This window comes from Choristoneura fumiferana, chromosome 16, assembly GCF_025370935.1.
Source record: "Choristoneura fumiferana chromosome 16, NRCan_CFum_1, whole genome shotgun sequence".
Lineage (NCBI taxonomy): Eukaryota > Metazoa > Arthropoda > Insecta > Lepidoptera > Tortricidae > Choristoneura > Choristoneura fumiferana.
The window spans coordinates 3,255,434-3,274,530 of record NC_133487.1 but is presented as its reverse complement, the minus strand read 5'-3'; the positions used below and the strand labels follow the sequence as shown (position 1 = coordinate 3,274,530).

Below are 19,097 nucleotides of genomic sequence, written 5' to 3'. Positions count from 1 at the left end.
TTCACCGCAAAGCTCGTGGTAAATTTCAAATGTAATTCCGCACATGACTTTCGAAAAACTCAGAGGTGCGAGCCGCTTCTTGAGAAGCGATAGGTCCCTCTGCTTGATAAAACAATAATTAATACCAATAGACGTGTCGGTCAACTTGAAAGTTCGATTTTAGCGACATATCCATTTGATAGGAACTTGTTTAAAAATTTATAGACCACTTATTTGGCTGATGATACATCTAATACCTTTAATTTCGGTTAACCATGAAAGCGTAATAACCAACATACTCACACTCGCATAGAAATAGGTGTAATATTAGTTAGATTAAAATTATTATAACTGTAAAGCAATCACAGATAGATTTTAATGTTGCAATGACAATTTATCATAATTTTCTCATCTTGCACGCTACCAGAACCCGCATTCTAGAGTAAGTAGGTGTCGAGAAATTGTCAAGAAACCGCCATTTTATTAATGTTGTAAATACCTTTTATAAAAATACTGCTTGCCACTATCATCATTCAGATCGACAATGCTATGCCTCTATGGCTATCAAAATAAATGACATTTCAATAAAAATCTTTTTGCACCAGAACAACTAGGTATAATTTAATAATTACGTTATTTCGAATTGAGTCAGTACAACTCTGAAGTCCCATTTCTTGGAGTTTCTACGTCCCACTGTTGGGCACCGGCCTCTCTTAGAATAAAAGGGCTGGATTTTCCACGTGGGCCCAGTGTGCAAAGCCTTGGGTAAGGAAATACTACAGTTATATACACAGCGAGTCTTAGTAGTTTTAGTAATTATAAAAATACAAAAAGTAACCAGCCGTTGGTTTTAGTGCTGTGAAGCGATATTGCAATAAATTTCAAGTTTAACATTAACTACCATAGCGTAATTAATTTTAGTTTTTTTTTTTCGAAGAGCAATTTATTGTGTACCATATTTGACACGAGAGAAGCGGATCTGTGACGTTGTCACATCAGCAAGTTCGTATTATAAAATTCTACGGAAGATTTACGCCCTATTAGCAGATTAGTGCCCTTAAAGTTTTTGGACATAACAATGTGCGTTTCATACCTAAGACTGGCTTGTTTTTACCGAAGAAGATTTCTCGACTATATCCCCTAAGGCGTTAACCGACACGTATTCTCACTCCCGAGGGAACAACAATGGAACAGGTTGCGGACCGTTTATAGCAAACAATTTACTTATTAGAAGCCAAGGGAATTGGATGCCTAAAATGGCGCTGGAAGGTTAAGGGAGGTCCTCACAAAAGCAGCCAAGACTGGAATTGCCTGTAGCTTATACGAGGTGTGGCCTGTAACACGAGCAAATAATTAAAATATAGATCGTACTTGTCAAACTGAACAAATTGGTTCAGCGACTTTTAAAAATAATTCGTTTTTATTTTTATATTTATTACACTCTAATATTTGTTCAAAGAAGCAATATAAAGCAAAATGTTTTATGTCTGTAGCGTGACAGGCGATGTTAGTTGAATTCTGGGATAGCGTACCTACATAATTAACAGTATTTAATTTGTACTTATGAAAAAAGGAAAATCTAAAGAGTCCATTATTTTTAAAAATCGCTGAACTAACGTTATTCAGTTTGAGGAATACGATCTCTGTTTTAATTATTTGCTCGTATTACATTACAGGCCACACCCAGTATGCACTAGTCCCTTTCTTATCCATAAACTAGTAGTATTTTTAAACTTCGACGCAAAAAGAAGGGTGTTATAAGTTTGACGCCAAGGGCTGTCTGCGGCATTGTGCATATAAGCATTTGTCTGTCGCATTTCAAAAAATACGTCAATATTAACATTCTAAGAAACTTACACATCATTAATTGCTGGTAAAAAAAAATTGGTAGAGCACCAAGCGCAAGTTGCAATCTCTTGTATTTAATTGCTTCAAGGATCCCTTAGAGGCAATGTTCGGATGTTCCACTAGACGCAATTACTACTACAGAAGGATCCGGTTATAACGACGGCCAAGGGACCGGTGGTATTACGTCGTACTAAACGAACGGACGTACTTTCATGGTGGCTCATATTAAAATCAAGGTGTACTGCCTTTTCGGCGAAATTTTTTTCGCCAAATTTCACTTAGCATCCAACCTTTCGCCGAAGTTTCATTTGGCAAACCAATCCTTGGCATAACTTTGCTTCGCATTTTTCTTATTACGCAACATTTTTATATTGCAAAATTTTACTTCATCACACTTTTATGTGGCAAACAATTATGTAGCAAATGATTGGCTAAGGCAAATAACAAATAGTCAAATAACATTTGGCCAATTTTTACACATAAGGTAGTTATATCAGTCATGATATATAATAAAATGAATAAATGTTAAATTATGTGGCGGTGAGCGAGCGAAGCGAGCGAGCAAGACGAGACTAGGCAGAAGCGACTTGGATAGGTTAGGTTCAGAAGGCTAAGGCGGGAGCGAAGCGTAGCGTAGCTTCCGCTTTAGCCTTCGATGTTAGGTTTTTTTTGTAACAGAACGGAAAAAAAACATTGGCTTGCTTGCTTGTTTGCTTGCTAAATTAAGGAATTCCAATCAACGCATTTGACGAAAACACAAATGACATCTTAAAAACATCCCAGGTAATAATTTGCATAATAATCATTTATCAAATCATTAGTTGGGATGCAAAATGTTGAGTTGGGAAATGAAATTTCACCTAAATAAAAATATGGGTTAAATAGTTTGGGATTTAATAATTTGCTAAATAATTTTCGCCAAAACATTAGTAAACCTAAAACCAAACATATGCCTATACTTACGTCACTAAAACTTACCTGACTGCTTACGCTGACTTAACAATGGAAATAAATAAATAAAATAAAAACGGTCGGATGTTAAATGCGAAATCGTACTAAACGGACGACACTGTATATCCGAATGGGATAAACTGTATACTTGTGTGCATGATGCAACACTAGGTAAATTAACGATCTTGAAGTTAACGACTCTTAAAAACAGTCAATATCGCCATTTTGTAAACCTAACGTCTGTTTTTCTAAAAGGTTCATTCGGATCTCGAGAGAAGACTACAAATGAAAAGCCATATTGAGATATGAGAGACAATAAGGCTTCGTCAATTCTTTTAATGATCTCTTTACCACCTACAAACAACTTCCTTAATTAATTTTATGCCACATAAAGATGCAGTTAAAAGGCATTCGCCAAATTTAAATGGCATCAAGTAACACCCAAGTATTTGGTTACATTCAGCAACCACTACCAAATATGATCAGCAAAAAAGACAGTTAAATATTACGTCGACCTATCCATTCATTTCCTAAAACCTACACATCTGAGGAACCCTTTATAGCAAGCTAAGACCCATTTTAGCCGCCACTGACTTTTTGCGTCAAGCGATGACTCACAGAGTCAACGCCCGCAGAGCCTTTGATGTACTTTTTGCATCGCTTTTTTAAAAGCCTTATAAAGCCTTCGAGACTCAATGTTAATATTTGCATTAATTGAACTTAGTTTTTGGGTAGGATAGCGAGTTATTGCTATCCGATTTTAAAATGCATTTTATTAAGATGCTAATTTAAATATGATTCGTGAAACTAGAGTCGTAGTCCCAGCGAAGGCGTAGTGTTTTAAACAACAAAATATGAAAAAAATACTTACTAAAACAGGTTTTAGAGTTACTTGAACTTCAAGATCTCTTAGGTTTTGTTTTCATAGTTTAGCACAGCTTTTAAAGTTAAAATAAAAGCAATATTTTTTATGTCCTAGATATTTTGCTTATCCTAGGGCACAGTTTTCACGTCTGGGGAGTAGTTTCTAGATATATGTAAGGATTTTGTATTTAGATGTAAAACTTTTTGCACAAAACTACGAGTAACTATTAAAACTATATTAAGATATGAAAATTGTAAACTTATAAAAGAGATCTTCCGTAAATCGAAACTAGTCGTTCGTTCCTGGCTTATAATCGTGATTTGAACAGTTTAATTTATCAGTATAATTTACCAGTTTCTACCAGTATTTTGCTAACCAAAAACACCAAACCCACCGTGACGATTAAGATGGACAATTTAAGTAATATCAATAATAAACGGCTGAGAATTTCTTAATTACGTATGCGAGTTATACGATGCCACACATACATATTAAAATATATATTAAATTAAACAATTATCAAAAAACTGTATCATATTTTGGCGTCCGAGACGGTTGGATGATTTAAATTCATGACACGATCGTGTTCTACATTTTAAAATCTGATAGCAACATTATTTATAAGCTAAACGGTTAAAAACTGTCTATAGTTCCCAAATAAAGAAATCGGTCCATTCGTTAGAGAGCTACGATGTCACTGACAGACAGACAGGCGTCAGAGTCAATCTTATAGCATCCCTGCGTCCGAGGTTTATAAAATGCATATTGAAATGTTTAAGTGTCTATCGATTTTGGTTAAAAAGATACAACCCTATGATAGACGAACGAGCGAACAGCGCCCCTAAAATAAATATTTGGGATCTGCCTACTCTACTGGAAACAAGGGAAACATAAGTATGTGAGAATTATCTATCTCGCCCTTATAAATAACGGACAAAAATATTCATCAGTTTTTAATAGACACGATTCTGTTTAGTGATGCCCGAAGATTTTTTGCAGTCGTCAAAATATCGATCGTCACTTTTTATTTCCCACATAAATCCAATAAAAACAACAAAAGCTTTTTTTAAGAAGGATCCAATGGGACACCTAAAAATTTTAGAAGCGGGTCCAGACGGGAGCGGAATTTAAAGTAGGATCCCTTTAAAGGAATGGTGGGATGCTTGCGAGTCCTGAGGCTTGGAGTGAATGCCATAATGACCTTACCATAGCTGAGAATGGTTGGAGGACAAAATAAATGAATGCCGATGGAATGTGGCTTAGGGTATATAGTTAATTTGTTTGTATGGTAGACAACAAGCTAGCAAGTAACATCATCCCAGCCTATAGGTATTAATTCATCTCTACGTATATGTTGCTCTAAGCAAGGGACGGCTTGGGCCGTAGTTCCCTTGCGGGGCATGTGCGCATTGGGAACTTTACACATACCATTGAATGTCTTCCTGGGTTTGAATCCACGATCCTCTGCTTAAGAGGAGGAGGTTAAGATAAAGTTGATTGTTGGTCAACGAAAGGTGCGACCAAACCGCTGCTTAAAAAACGGTGACGGCACGGAATCGCAGTGACGCACCATATGCGCACCGTTTGAATCGCATGCTCTCCACACCGCTACTTAAAATACGGAATCGCAGTGACGTGTCGTAAACTTCAAGTCTTTACCGAACAAAAGTCGTGACGTTTACGGCACGTCACTGCGATTCCGCACCGTTTGCGCATTTTAAGCAGCGGTGTGGAGAGCATGCAAAAAACGCGGTGCGCATACGATGCGTCACTGCGATTCCGTACCGTCACTGTTTTATAAGCAGCGGTTTGGTCGCACCTTAACGCGTAACATTGCGGACTTGCGGTGAATCTTTTAATAGTAATCGACAGCCATAACATGCACCCTAAAAAATGTAGTTTGTGTTTTTTTTATTATTTAGAACTTGCTATTAACAAGTGTGTCAAAACGTCAAGCAATGACCTCATTCTTTTAAAGATTTATCAGCTAGCTCGATCTCGTGGTAAGACATAATTGTGCTTAATGAACGTTAAACTGGACGCGATTCCCTTGAACAACACTACTTTTTAAACACGTATAATTTCATAATTCGCACCTACTTACATAATAAATCATCCGTCATATAAAGCTTATATTATAAACCATAGGTCTAGATTTAATATGAATAGTATGGACAGAAGATCTCTGTGGTCAGGTCCTGGGCAAAATCGATTTATTGAAGACGGCGAAATTTATTTAAAAGAATGGATCATTATGTTAATGATGTATAATAAGTTACACATTCATAAAAGGCTTCAGTATAATAGTGAAAGAAATAAAGTCATAATTTAATTTAATTATAGCGGTCATTACAGATTAACGAAGAGTCCTTGCGCTTTAGTTCCAATACTTCGCAGACAACTGTAGCTCCTAAGATTGAACTCGATCCACTTTCATTTTTAACTCTACGGTGAAAGATACCTACTTACTCGTTAAACCTACTCAATATACATATATTTAATAGATTTGGAATTGTTCTGTATTTTATAGATACTTTTGTGCTGAGCGACATTTTTCGTACGAAACTCTACTTTGGGTACTCTCTGATTGACGGAATGTTTTAGTGTCATGATTGTTTTGTTAGATTTCGAAGTGGCTTCAATTGTTTTGCTTCAATCGAAATGAAGTAAACTAATTTAATTAACTTCATTAATTCAAAAAAAAATGACCATGTTAACCCGTAGTTAGTCATTCGAAACGACTGACTGCAATAGACAAAGTTCCACTCAGTAACACATAAATTACTCACACCTAGAATAGGATTATCTAGTATCCTTTACCAAGGCATGACGTCTCCTGAACTTTGACGCGCTTTTTCTTTTTGTGCATTTATTGTTCGATCGACAAAAAAAAACATCTTCAATATTTTCTGATAACCTAACTGGCTAAATAACTAGACAGGCCACTTTTGTATGGTTAGGTTAATTGTCTATCGCACGACGGATGCTTCTTTTAGTATATTTATAACAAAATACCATATACGGGACTTATCACGCTATTTTTACACAAGTAATTTCAACCGGGACGATGGGTACAAGCTTTCATCTTCGTGGAATCCTGTTATAAATAAGTGTCGGCGTCGGGATGAATGTTCGGAGGGACGATCGGACGTTGTTAGTGTTGTGTGTCGGTGTGATAGGGTGACTAATAAAAGTGACCAAGTGCGGGTAGTTCGTGATACGAGTGCCGGTACTATTAGTGATCAAGTGCGGGTAGTTCGAAGAACTCGCGCTGCTAGGCAGACTTGACACCCCACACTTCAGTCTACTCGTGACCATGGCAACTGTAACGTTGCCGAAACGTCGAGGTAAATATTACTTGTGTAAAAATAGCGTGATAAGTCCCGTATATGGTATTTTGAGTATGAGTGAGAATCACGAAAGTTTAAAACGTTATATTTGTAACAAATTGTAAACTTACTAAACCATTTGAATCATTGTACTTTAGTTATGACGCAATTTTTCTTGATTTTACCACAAACTTGACTCGTGACTTAACAGTTGGTTAGTTCAGAATTTCGGCATTCAGTAGACAAGCCTTCAGCGTCACAAAATACCAGTACAGATGGACTGGACACACACAATGCCGCACCTGTCTCGTATCTAGGTCAACAATGTATCTAAGATAGAAAACGTCGTAAACGTCATGTTAGACTCTGTTTCTGGGACCTTTTTGAACTGACGCATCTGTAGTATAAAGCCTTGTAAACGAAATACCGTGTGGGTTTTGGCTTTTTATACATTTCAAGTTTCGCCGCGAACTATAAATGTATTTATTTTGATAAATTTCGTTCCACCTACGCACGCACTAATGTTAATTTTCGCATGATTTTATTGAAATTGTATGACGGAAGACGTGATTTTGTATCAAGATATAAAATTTTCGATAATGATAATGATGATGATATAGGTATATGTAATAATTTATTGAATCAGGCGTTACTTTGCGGTGATCTATATCAATGAACTAAAACAATTACTTACTTTGCTCACCCGCGACCATTTCTTGCATAAACGTAGCTATAATTGCGAGTGAGCAAAGAGCTTATAATTATTGGTTTGATAATATATAAGTTTAAGATATATCTCACTCTAGTATTATTTTTAAACAAAATGTTTACATGTTATTCATTTGAAGCATAAAAAGAAGTAGGTAAAGCAACAAATCCAGTGACATCAAAATCTGTGTAATACTAAGTTCATTAATTGAAATGTACCTCGAAGGGGTAACACCAGATCCAGAAAGTAATAAATTATCAAATACAAGTATTTAATTACATCGAGTTAATACAAGTCGAGCTTTAGCTATAAAATTTATCGTTAAATTGTAATTAATTGTGCAACATCATATAAATATATTAAAATTAATTACTTCTCGATACTGGTACATTCAAATGTTGTTAAACAAATAAAACTTATCAACTCTCGATATACTCCTAGTCACAGTTCCATCTGTCGATGAATGAAAACCATCTCTATCATCTAATCATCTATTTTATTCAAAGATTTGTGTTGTTGCAGTGAAATCTACAGAAAATAGTGAATACAACAACATTCTACAACATTATCGCTAAGTTATAACTTACTCAGTTATTCATAAACGCTTGTCAAGTTGATGTTTACTCTTTGTTAACTTAACATTTGTCCGTCTTTATCTATCACTTTGAATTTTACATTTGTCAGATATTATGGACTCATCTGTAGCTTTCTACGAGTATGGGCAAAGGGATAACTCAAGCATCTTTCTGGTTTTATGCTTACGTAAAATTGTGATCACAATACTTACTAACATTAACTAATTGCAGTACTTTCTTTGGATTGTCATGTTCCTGCTTTCATCGTACCTACTGGGTTATTAATGGGTTAAAAATTATAAGGTGCTCGGCTTCTCAAATTGGCCGGGGACCGAGCGGCGAACCATTTCGGGCATAAAAACACGGACTGTGGGAACCATCCTGTCCGATATTCTTTTTTTACGCCTGTATAACAAGCATCAGTGGAATCACGCTTGACTCGGATTTTACGATCGACGTTCATTATTTTACGATCGAATTTAATAATGTTTTGATATTAACGAAAGTACTTGTGAACTTTCAATCAATGTTAAAGGCAGTTATGAATTATTGGTGAAGTGATATTTATATTAGATATTTGAACAGCATAATATCTTTATCACTAAAATGTTAAATTTTCAAGACACATTGAAAGTTTAAGTAGCATTGTCAAATACGTCTTAGTTTTGACTAGTAAACACATGTCATAGATTAAAACAAAAGCAGCAAACAACTAATAGTCCCACTTTTGTTTAAAATTAACGCTCTCCAACGCTACCGTTGTTAATAATTCTAAAAACATGAAGGAGCTAGGGGCTGGTATTGTTAGTATAGCTCGTGACGCATTCAGTGAACAATGCAAATAAATTTAGGGCTCCAACCCTAACATTGGTTGAGATTTAAATTGCGATTACGAAGCCATTTTAAATTAGGACGCGGATTCGAGAACATCATTATAACAAAAACTTAACCAAAACGAAGAAAAATATAGCAAAGAACTGATTAGAATTTATGTGGGTGCATAAGAACGGAGTAGTAAACTGTGATGAAAGAGCGGATTTAATAGAAGTCTCTTACTAACTAGCAGAGCTATCATAAAGTAAAGATCGAGTCCGGATAACTGAAAAAAACGCGAGCTCAATGTCTACGCATCATTAGGCTCCAACTGCGACCATAACCGGAGCGATGGAGCCAATCAAATAAAAAGCAAGTCCCGTTCCTTCAGAACTGAGACAAAATAAATTTAATTCAAGTAAAATCGAAGGAAAGGCAATATTACTCCGTAATCAGATTAGCTCAAGTTGCATGCAGGTCAGTTTGTTAGCAGTGAACGTAGCCGCGTGTCTGCGATCTGAGCGTCACTCATTCGCGTCGGTGAATCGTCGCGCGCCAGACGTCAGCGCGGGCGCCGTGTTCCGTTAACGTTCCAATTTCAAATTCAAAATTTGACAGGACTGTTTATGACAACTATTAAAAAAATAAAAGCTGCCAGTGTTGTACAGTTTTGGATATATCGTGAGTGCAAACAGTGATGCTTCATACATAAATTTGTTTAGTGCGTGCGTACAGAGACAAGTGGATGTGACCTTCGTTGTTAACAAAAAGGAGTATGTTTTGAAACTTGTTGAACGTGGTAAAATGAATTCGAAAAAGTTGGAGTGTTTCAATGATGACGATTCTGTGGATGAGAAACTTAACCTCAGCTTTCTAGGTGAGTTTTTAAAACGAAGAAATTGCAGAAGGATATTATCACTAGCGTAAAATTAGATTATAATCAATTGCTCACTATCTCTATATCACAAATCACAATGCCTAGATAATCATTTGTTATTTAACCACCCAAACATTTGTGTGCTAAAAAAAAGAACAAGACAAAGTTACTAACACAAATACTATTTAATTCATATTTAAACCAACCACAAGAGATGTAAATAAACATAGCTTCGATAGTAACATCTTATACATGTATATGTATATGTTACGAGGCGAGGTGCCCAATATTATAATACATTGAGATGGCCATAATAAACCCTCGCAAATGATAACGCACGCAACTTTGACAGTTATTAATAACTTGGTTTTATGTTATGCAGAGTCCATTGCTTAACATTATTTTTCAAGGATATGCTCAATACACACATCGTCTGAAACAATAAATGATTCTGTCAACTGTTTTTGTTTCTGACTTTCGTTTTTAAATTTACACCCACGCTAGCAAAAAATTGGGTTACCATGTCAATATTTTTTTATAATAAAAAAGTAACTTTCTTTAATTTTTATTATAAAATGATTAAAAACAAAAAAATGTGGCATCAAAATTACTTAGTACGAGGTATCTAATTTAACTGTGAAGAATGATGAACTTGATGATTGTAGACATTTCTTTACAAATAACGTACGAATGGATTACTCATGATTTTGCAAAACTTACAGCATATCCTGCAATGACTGAGTCATTTGACCTACTCCTTGTCACCCACTCTACAATGCCATCTGTTAAATCGTCATCTAAAAATTATTCAACGTAGTTCAATGACCAAAAATTTGTCCAAATCGTCGTGTAAACATATATTATTCTAATTTTTATTGCGGTTTGGGTGTCAAATTTGAATTGGTGACGATGTTTAATCGCCAGTCATTTTTAAATTTTGTTTTCTTTTTTACGATACATGATATTTTCTTTATAACACTTACAAATATACTAGAACTTTACACAATAAAACGATCATAAAATTTCTTGTTGTAGTTTTATTTTCGATACGAGCTTTTTTATTCGGTGACGACTGTCCTTTTGTTAACTGTACTTGCATTATCATAATTTTCGTAACATGTTAAATAAATATATGTATAAACCAAATTTTTAATTAAGCCAATGCTGGATATGAGTAAAATATGTCTTGAATGTTTTGATTTTAAATAAAAAACAAACATATTGCAAAATTAATAAAAAAATAGCATCCACTACAAGCTTTGAATTATTACTAACGTGATTATTTGCAGAGCGATGATAGTTATATTTGAAAGTACCTATTCCTGCTATAAGCGCTTTTACGAGACGTACTTGTGCAATAAATTTAATATTTAAACAGACAACATAATTACCTGTAAGTTATATTAACTATTTATTATTCCTCGTGGCTTCTATAATTGGTTTCAAATCTCTGAGTTACTTGACCACATCTTCCTATTTACAAATCGTTAATAACTGGCAATAAATGTGTGAAAATCAACGTCTACCGTTAATAAGATTCTTAACACCTCACAGAGTAAGCATTTATTTAAATGAAGTAGGAAGTGATATGGTAATTAGTTTTTTTTTTGCATAAATCTCTGTCGGACTGATAACCTTTCTCGAACCGAAAAACTTGTTTTATTTATATAGACGAGTGGGTGATAAATTTGAGCTGTATCTGTGTAATTAATAACAGTGGATATCTAATTAATTATTTATTTACAGTATTTTCATTGGCATGAACGTATATTATGTGGATACTGGATAGTCAAAGTGTGGGCGCCGATACTGCAGCAGCTGTGTCATTTTTATTACCAAATTCATGTTAACTTTCTTGTACAAAATAAAAATACAAAAACAGTTTTCTAAAAGGGATTTAGTTATTTTTACAAATATTTGACTTATCCCAATAATATTTTAAACATTCTTTTATTAAATATGTTCCCTGAACTCTCACTTATTCAATGACTCCAACGAGAGATTATCAAACTTATCGTCTTATTATGAAAATGAAGCCTTTTCTAGCGCACGGTTCAACCACAGCATTTACTCGTAGCAATAAAAGTAATAATGTATTTGAACACCAGACAATGTCTAGAGAAATAGGTAAATTGCTGATCTTCGAAGCATTATACCATGTTGAACGGTACAAATAAGCTTTCACTGCCTTCAAACGCGGCATAAGAGGACAAATTGATAGTAATACTGTAAAAACCATCGATAAGACTAATGGTTAAGATTAAGCTACTTAAGATCATAAAATTGACTTTGACCAATAAAGAGAAACTTTATTGCGGGATTATTGCGGTTTAAATGAAAAGTTTACTATGAAGTCAAAACATGTTGAGTTTACTGTGGAAGTAATCATTAAATTTTAATGATGCTAGTTTGCGTTAAATGCTTTTGTAAACAGTTTTTTCTGATGTTATAACATGTTTACGTGATTGGTTTCAGTTTTTACGAAAATTGCGTGAGAATATTGGCAAATCTTAATAATAATATAGTTTTTTTTTTTTCAATATTATTTCTCAGTAATAAGCCGTTTGTAAGAAATACGCAATCTAAAGGACCATTTTGGTTTCCGCCCGCAAAAAATTACGGTCAATTTGCGACGTCAAAAAACTACCTGCGGTTTGTATTATAAACCGACGAAAGCTCTTTAGTTACAAAAGGCTTTCATCCTTCATCAATCTATTTAACACTAAGCGGTTCAGTTGTTTAAGATACTTCACTTTTAACATTGTAATCGTCCTCAAAGTTACGACTTGCAAAGATTGTTATTTCATTGATGGTCGACCAACAGTTTTGAATCAGGGTTAACTGGAAACGAATCGGTGTATTGTGCTTCATTGTTCGTGTCGTCATCCCGCTATTCTAGTTGTATTCAGTCTAGTGGCTGAGTAATGAATTGACACTAATTAACGCTGGTATTTTCATTACGCGTGCGGACAGGCACCTTGACTTTGGTTGTATAGAAGCTAGTTTATTTCACATCACGAACAATGAGTTGATTTAGTCTCATTTGAATATCTGGACTTTGATCAGAATTGTTTATTTTTGTTCCGTATGCAGCGTTTTTAGTTGAAGAAATATTAAATTTGTTAAGAATTTTATATGACTTAGTGACTATTTGCTTACATTTTGGTCATTAAATGTACAGTCAGTTGCTCTCAGTTTTTTTCTTCTCCTAATGGACATACCATCTGGTAAGACAATGCATTAGATCTAAGAGCCTAAACAAACACAAACAAGCTTGGAAATGGTACAGACGTACTAATTTGCTCCCTTAATATTGACTCAGCTTTTACATGTTGGTAACTTGGCCCTTTGTTTGGTATTCTTTAACAAGTGTAGAAAGCCTCAGGAGTTTTTATTTTGGAAAGTTGTCATCAAAATCTTTGCTATAATTGATATCGTAATCAAATCTCTATTTCAATCTTTAATCTCTCTTCTAAGTCCCTACACTCTTGGCGAAGTGGTCAAGGTCGTCTGTTCAGGGTCAGTGTAATGATCCTTCATGATGACTTTATTCGAGAAATAGTGCGGTGGTCCGGAGTTCGTAGTTGGCAATAAAAAGCTCTGCTACACTCTCAGATCAAGTCCCTAGTCGCCTTTTACGACACTCACAGGAAAGAGGCCGGTCCTATTCTAAAACTAGGCATGGCATGGATAATCAAAAAACTTAAATTTATAACAAGCATTCACTAAATAAAATTCCCGATTACATAATTCTACGTGACAGTGGTCATTAATATGGATTCTTTCGACGCTTTATTTATTTTAATGACGAACTTAATTTTTATCAATTCCAACCACATTTACATCTAAATTACATAAACTAACTGGACCAGTGACTGTTAAAACAACTGTTTTCAATTTCAATTTATTAGAAATAGTTCCCACAGTGCCCTCCTGACGGGAACTCACCCACCTACCTTAGTTCCCTGTAGTTTACTTGCATATTAGCATAGTTATAGGAGTGCATTGCACCGAAGTTCATCGTACGGGTTGTGCATCAGAGAACCATACGTTTGATATTGAATGCGTTATGTCAATCGAGGACATTAAAGTTGGTGAAACTACCAAAAATTGTACTACTTGACAAACTTAAAAAAAAAACAGGTGACTGTCGATTTTGTACAAGTTTTCGTTAATTTGTAATTGTGCAAAGTGTAGATGATAAAGGACTAAATTATAATAGTAAATAACCGAGGTTACAAAACATAAACACCTGTACGACTATGAACGTTAATACACTTAGCTCAAGGTAATGCAATAACTTATTATGGCTTCTATGATATATTGAATTTCATTATTGACTGCGGTTCTACGTGATCCAATGTTGATTGCATTAATTATTGTTAAGAAACATGTAATCCTTTTAATTAGGAAATAAACGTCAGCGCGCTATTACTACCACTACCTAACTTGTATTGAAACTACAATGAACAAATTAGTATTCCTCAACAAAACAAAATGAATGCACAAATATGAGCGATATTGTAAATAAGTTACAAGAACACAGAAATATAATTTGTTATTTAACTCGTGTCTTTACTAGATAGAATGTTAAATTAATTCAACGACAAATATATTCAATCTTTAACCAATAGTACTATGTTCATATAGTTAATTGAAACAAGATCATCTTTAGAACCGCGGGAGGTAAAGGAATCCCGTGGGTGTATGAAATTGATCTCCTCTCCCACTCACACTCACAAAGTTGAAACAGGATACGACATTCTCAAAACCACTTCCCACTGGCCTGTGTGTCTGTAATCCCATATACTACTGAATAGAGGAATAGGGTTCGAGTAAAAATGGTCGACACTTAGTCATTTATACCTACCTGCTAATGGTGTAAAAAAGAACTTCGGAATACGGGTTCCAAAAAAAATGACCCGTTGTCTTGTGTTTGAAGCCGACTCTAATGAAATGGGATCTGTTGGTATCCTTTGGTAACATACTTTACACCTGATAAAACTCTGGATTATATCTTTACGATTGGATATAAAATTAGAAGCTTATTTTTTATAAATTGTACGTGGCATTTCGACAAGGGATAATACCTGAAATATCACACTTTGAATTGCTCGGTGTGGGTAGCAGTTTTATGAAGTCACATTGTATGCTTCTAATTTTAATAGATTCTTAAGCAGTAAAAGAAAATTTGATGCCTTTCTTACACTGAATACCGATCATTATTTAAAAAATAAATTTTATCTAACATCAGCTTATCTTTAAGCGTTGATTGATGCTTTTTAAAAAGGTTTCCCTGCTTGACAACTAACCACCAACATTGCTATAACAATCACATATATTTTAACACTTATGTTTTTTTTTAACGAATAAAACGTCTGTGTAAGCCATCTGCATTTTGTAACCCGATAATAAACAGTAGCATGTAACGGTATCCCTTGACACCACACGCATTTATTTAAAAGCCTAATTATCCCCGAGTCACCGGCGACAAATTACTGATCTCATTAATTTTGTAATGGACGTGGACCATATAATATAGGCCATTATGCAAGCCTCTTGAAGAAAGGGTACCGGTACTTACTTAATTTTGCAGTTTAATGAAATATTTTCGCGCCAATATCAACCTTTGGTAGTAGAGGTATAAAGTATCAACGTGAAGTTTGGAAGTGGCATCGTTAAGGACGTAATTATTTGTTACGTAAACTTTTGACTTTTTGAAGGTGAGAATATAACTGTAAATACAGTCATGCTATATGAAAAGGGCGTAACCTGACGGCTTCTGTAATTATATTTTTATCGAACTCATTGGCGGAGAAAGTGGATGAAGAAACGAATTGCAGTTACAAAAGTTATAAATGTAATTTCAGATCTTTTTTTTATCATCCGTAACTTTTTGAAATGGATACAATTACGATTGGTTTTTGGAGTCTTTTTGTATTTTTTATTTCAACTCCAAATTTTTGTTACTTTTACGGTCATCCCGTAAAATCCATATCGAAAATACAAACTGAAACATTGATGCATAGAAAAAGCAGAAAAGAAAAGAAAGAAAAGAAGTGTCGCTGCTTAAGTGACTAAATAAGAAAACAAACAAGCTGAGATATGCGATGCATAGGAGAAATTTGAGTCCAGTGGTGGTGTAGAGGTATAGCACGCAGCACGGAATGCTGAGGATCGGGGTTCAATTCCCAGCGCTGGTCTCATTTTCTAGTTTTTCTGTGGATCTATGTTTCAGTTTGTATTTTCGATATGGATTTTACGGGAAAATTACTGCCACTACCGATGCAACTCTTTATCTAGTCCACCGTAAATGAAAGGTATATTTATCGTATTTAGCTTAATTATAACTGTGGCTTTATTACTTTCCTTCCCTTAATTGTCAAACCACACAGGCTCCCATCTTTAAGTTTAATTTATAACACGCCTGTATACGTTCACCTCGTTAGAACTGTACAATATTCAAATTTATATCATCATTATTATTTGCACCAACACTAAAAGTACAGTTAGAAATGTTTCTTTAATCACAACTATTTACGCCAGGCATATGATTATCATTAAGACATGCAACGTAAACGTTAACTAACACTCAATTTATATGACTTCGAACTTCATACAATTAAAACGGTACTACTTAGATGTTGTTTAGTTATTTATTGACCTTCTATAAACTGCAGGGCTCGAGGGAAGAGGTGTAAACTCTAAGAAATTCAACATCATATTTGGTTTACTCCTAAGACTTAGATACGTATGTTGCTTAACGTCTTTCTTTCAATAAACGCCAATTTATAGTTGATATATTTCTTATAAAATGTACCTACTTATCGTTTTCTTTATAAAATCATTAAGTGACTAATCAATATACGCACCAAAATTGTCAAACTTACACAGTTTCATATGATTGATATTATACATTAGCGTTCTCTTTCGTTGTTTGATCATATCATAGTATCCATTTAATTATTTATAATTTTATTATTTTATAGTTTTACTTAATCAAATCGTTTAAAGTTCATTCGAATAAGAATTTTCGCTTATTTAAAACGTTTTTGTCAAAAAATGTAGATGTAAGAAAAAATACGTTTTATATATCAAATGCGTACCTACGTATAAGGTAGTTGAAAGTCTAATCTAGCTTTGCTGTCAACTAATAAAGAAATAGCACACATCGTCAAATGTCCATTATTCTACGCACTAATTGCTAATACCTTATAAGTAACTGTTTTCCCGAAGCCAAATACATATAATAAATCGACCTGTACACGCACATATTTGTTCAATAAAGTTAGATATCCCATCTGTATCAAACAAATTACCTGCATTCACCTTTATTGGTCCTTCCGTGGCATATAAATCAAATATGTTTGCTTTGGGTAATGAGCTCGTGAAAGCAAAATCGGATTTGTAAGTTTCTCTAACAGGCCGGGAATATAATTTATATTTATATGAGCCCTGAGTACCCCTGAGCTAGCACACGCTGTTTTATTAGTATGTTTGTAATTATGTGAATTAATTTTATGATTAGGAAAGTTAGATTCATTGTTATTAGCTAAAACTTCAATGAGTCTTATGTTTTGATTACGCATAGTTGGTAAATTATTTCAGTTGTTTTGAAAACTTGCTTTAAAAATATTAAGGGGCAGACTGGGACTTAATTTGTTTATATTGTGTCATTTTTTGTCGGTTATTCAATCGAAATTCTCATACAGTAATGCAGTAAGACATTCAAACAAATTCAAATTGTGTAAATCCAGCCTCTAATCGCAAACCTAGTTTGGATGAATCAGTGTCTGCCGACAATTTATTATATGACCGTATCGTAACATCCATCTTGCCTTCTTCCTCTGCTTGAATAGAACATATGCCGATAAAGCAGTAAGTAAAGGTATGCCTATAAAGTGGTAAAATTTAAGTGCTTAATGAGGTCCCTAAAGATAAATCTGACTTGTCAAAGTACGAGTAAATGTTTAAAATACATTGAAATTAAAAATGAAATAGATCCTTTACACAAAATTGATAATATTTAAGAAATTTGACTCTTTAATGCTCAAGATAATAAGCTGAACTCTCTTAAAACCCCTACATGTAGTTTTCAAGTATCAATAGAAACGGAAGAAGCCTCTCTAAACGGCACTTTAATTGTGCTGGTACAATAAATGCTTACGGTACAAACGCATCTTAATGATTTCATCTATGCATTTGCTAACAAATTAGCTTTCATGCTGTCAATATTTCTTGTCGAGATACAAAGCTTTGTGGCTTTGAGGATGCATTGAAGGAAAGATGCGTATTAAAACGATTTAAAACACTATTTAAGACTATTTTGTGTTTATTTTGAGCAGACCACACAAAACAAGTTATGATTTGATTGAAACTGACAAATTAATTGCAAATATCATATTAAAATCATGTAACATTGAATAGCGAAACTACGTTTTATATCGTAATTACATAAAAAGTTGTTACACTTTTATTGTATCATGGTCAGTAAGTCAATTTAAATGTCAATAAACAAACTGACGAAACCGGACTTAAGTCTTACTATGTGTAAACGTGCTAATTTTTTAACGGTACCTACGAGTGAAGAATTTCATGAAATGAAATTAGCACTCTGAGTGTCAAATGTTGACAAACAAAACCCAACAACTTGTACCGTTAAGGGAATAAATATTAAAAAAAAGATTAAACCAAAACTAAATGTTTGTTGAAGAATTAAATGGGAAAGATGATTAAAAAAAGAAATTCAAAAGTTATAAAAGACAAACGACTCTTCTATCAAAAATAATTTCAGTAAGAATTAAGATACAGCTTTCACCGCTATATCACCCCAAGCCTTGTTACGGACAAATTTATTAGCAACAATATCACGCTATGCCGACGCGCTGTTAAAATGAAATAATAAATGAAGGCACGCATTTGCCATACTTAAAGCCCTCGGGCACTCATAGTATGTTGGTGTGCAATGAAAATTGTATTTATGTTATGGTGCTCCGTTACTGACCCCATTCAGCTAATACCTTTCAACTTTACTATAATGCGAAGTTCAATCTATCAAATAATATGTTGGAAATTGAAGGTCTATTTCAATTTATGTTTATGACTTAGAACAAAGTGCAGTGAAACTTGAAGGGAGTTTCATCGTTAATGA

General features: G+C 34.2%; 1 protein-coding gene across 6 annotated transcripts in view; it reads left to right on the top strand.

Annotated features, from left to right (window-relative positions):
• The window catches only part of rols (zinc-RING finger and ankyrin repeat domain-containing protein rolling pebbles), a 377,175-nt gene that overhangs the window by 196,391 nt on the left and 161,687 nt on the right, over positions 1-19,097 (top strand). The window contains exon 1 of one of the 6 annotated variants that reach the window (XM_074099454.1): positions 9,587-9,946. The exons of 4 other annotated variants lie outside the window; for them this stretch is intronic. In XM_074099454.1, coding sequence (XP_073955555.1) covers positions 9,874-9,946 — 73 coding nt within the window. In that variant the 5' untranslated portion in view covers positions 9,587-9,873. Of the gene's footprint in view, positions 1-9,586; positions 9,947-19,097 lie in introns of those variants that run through there. One more of the 6 variants, XM_074099455.1, reaches the window with a different exon arrangement.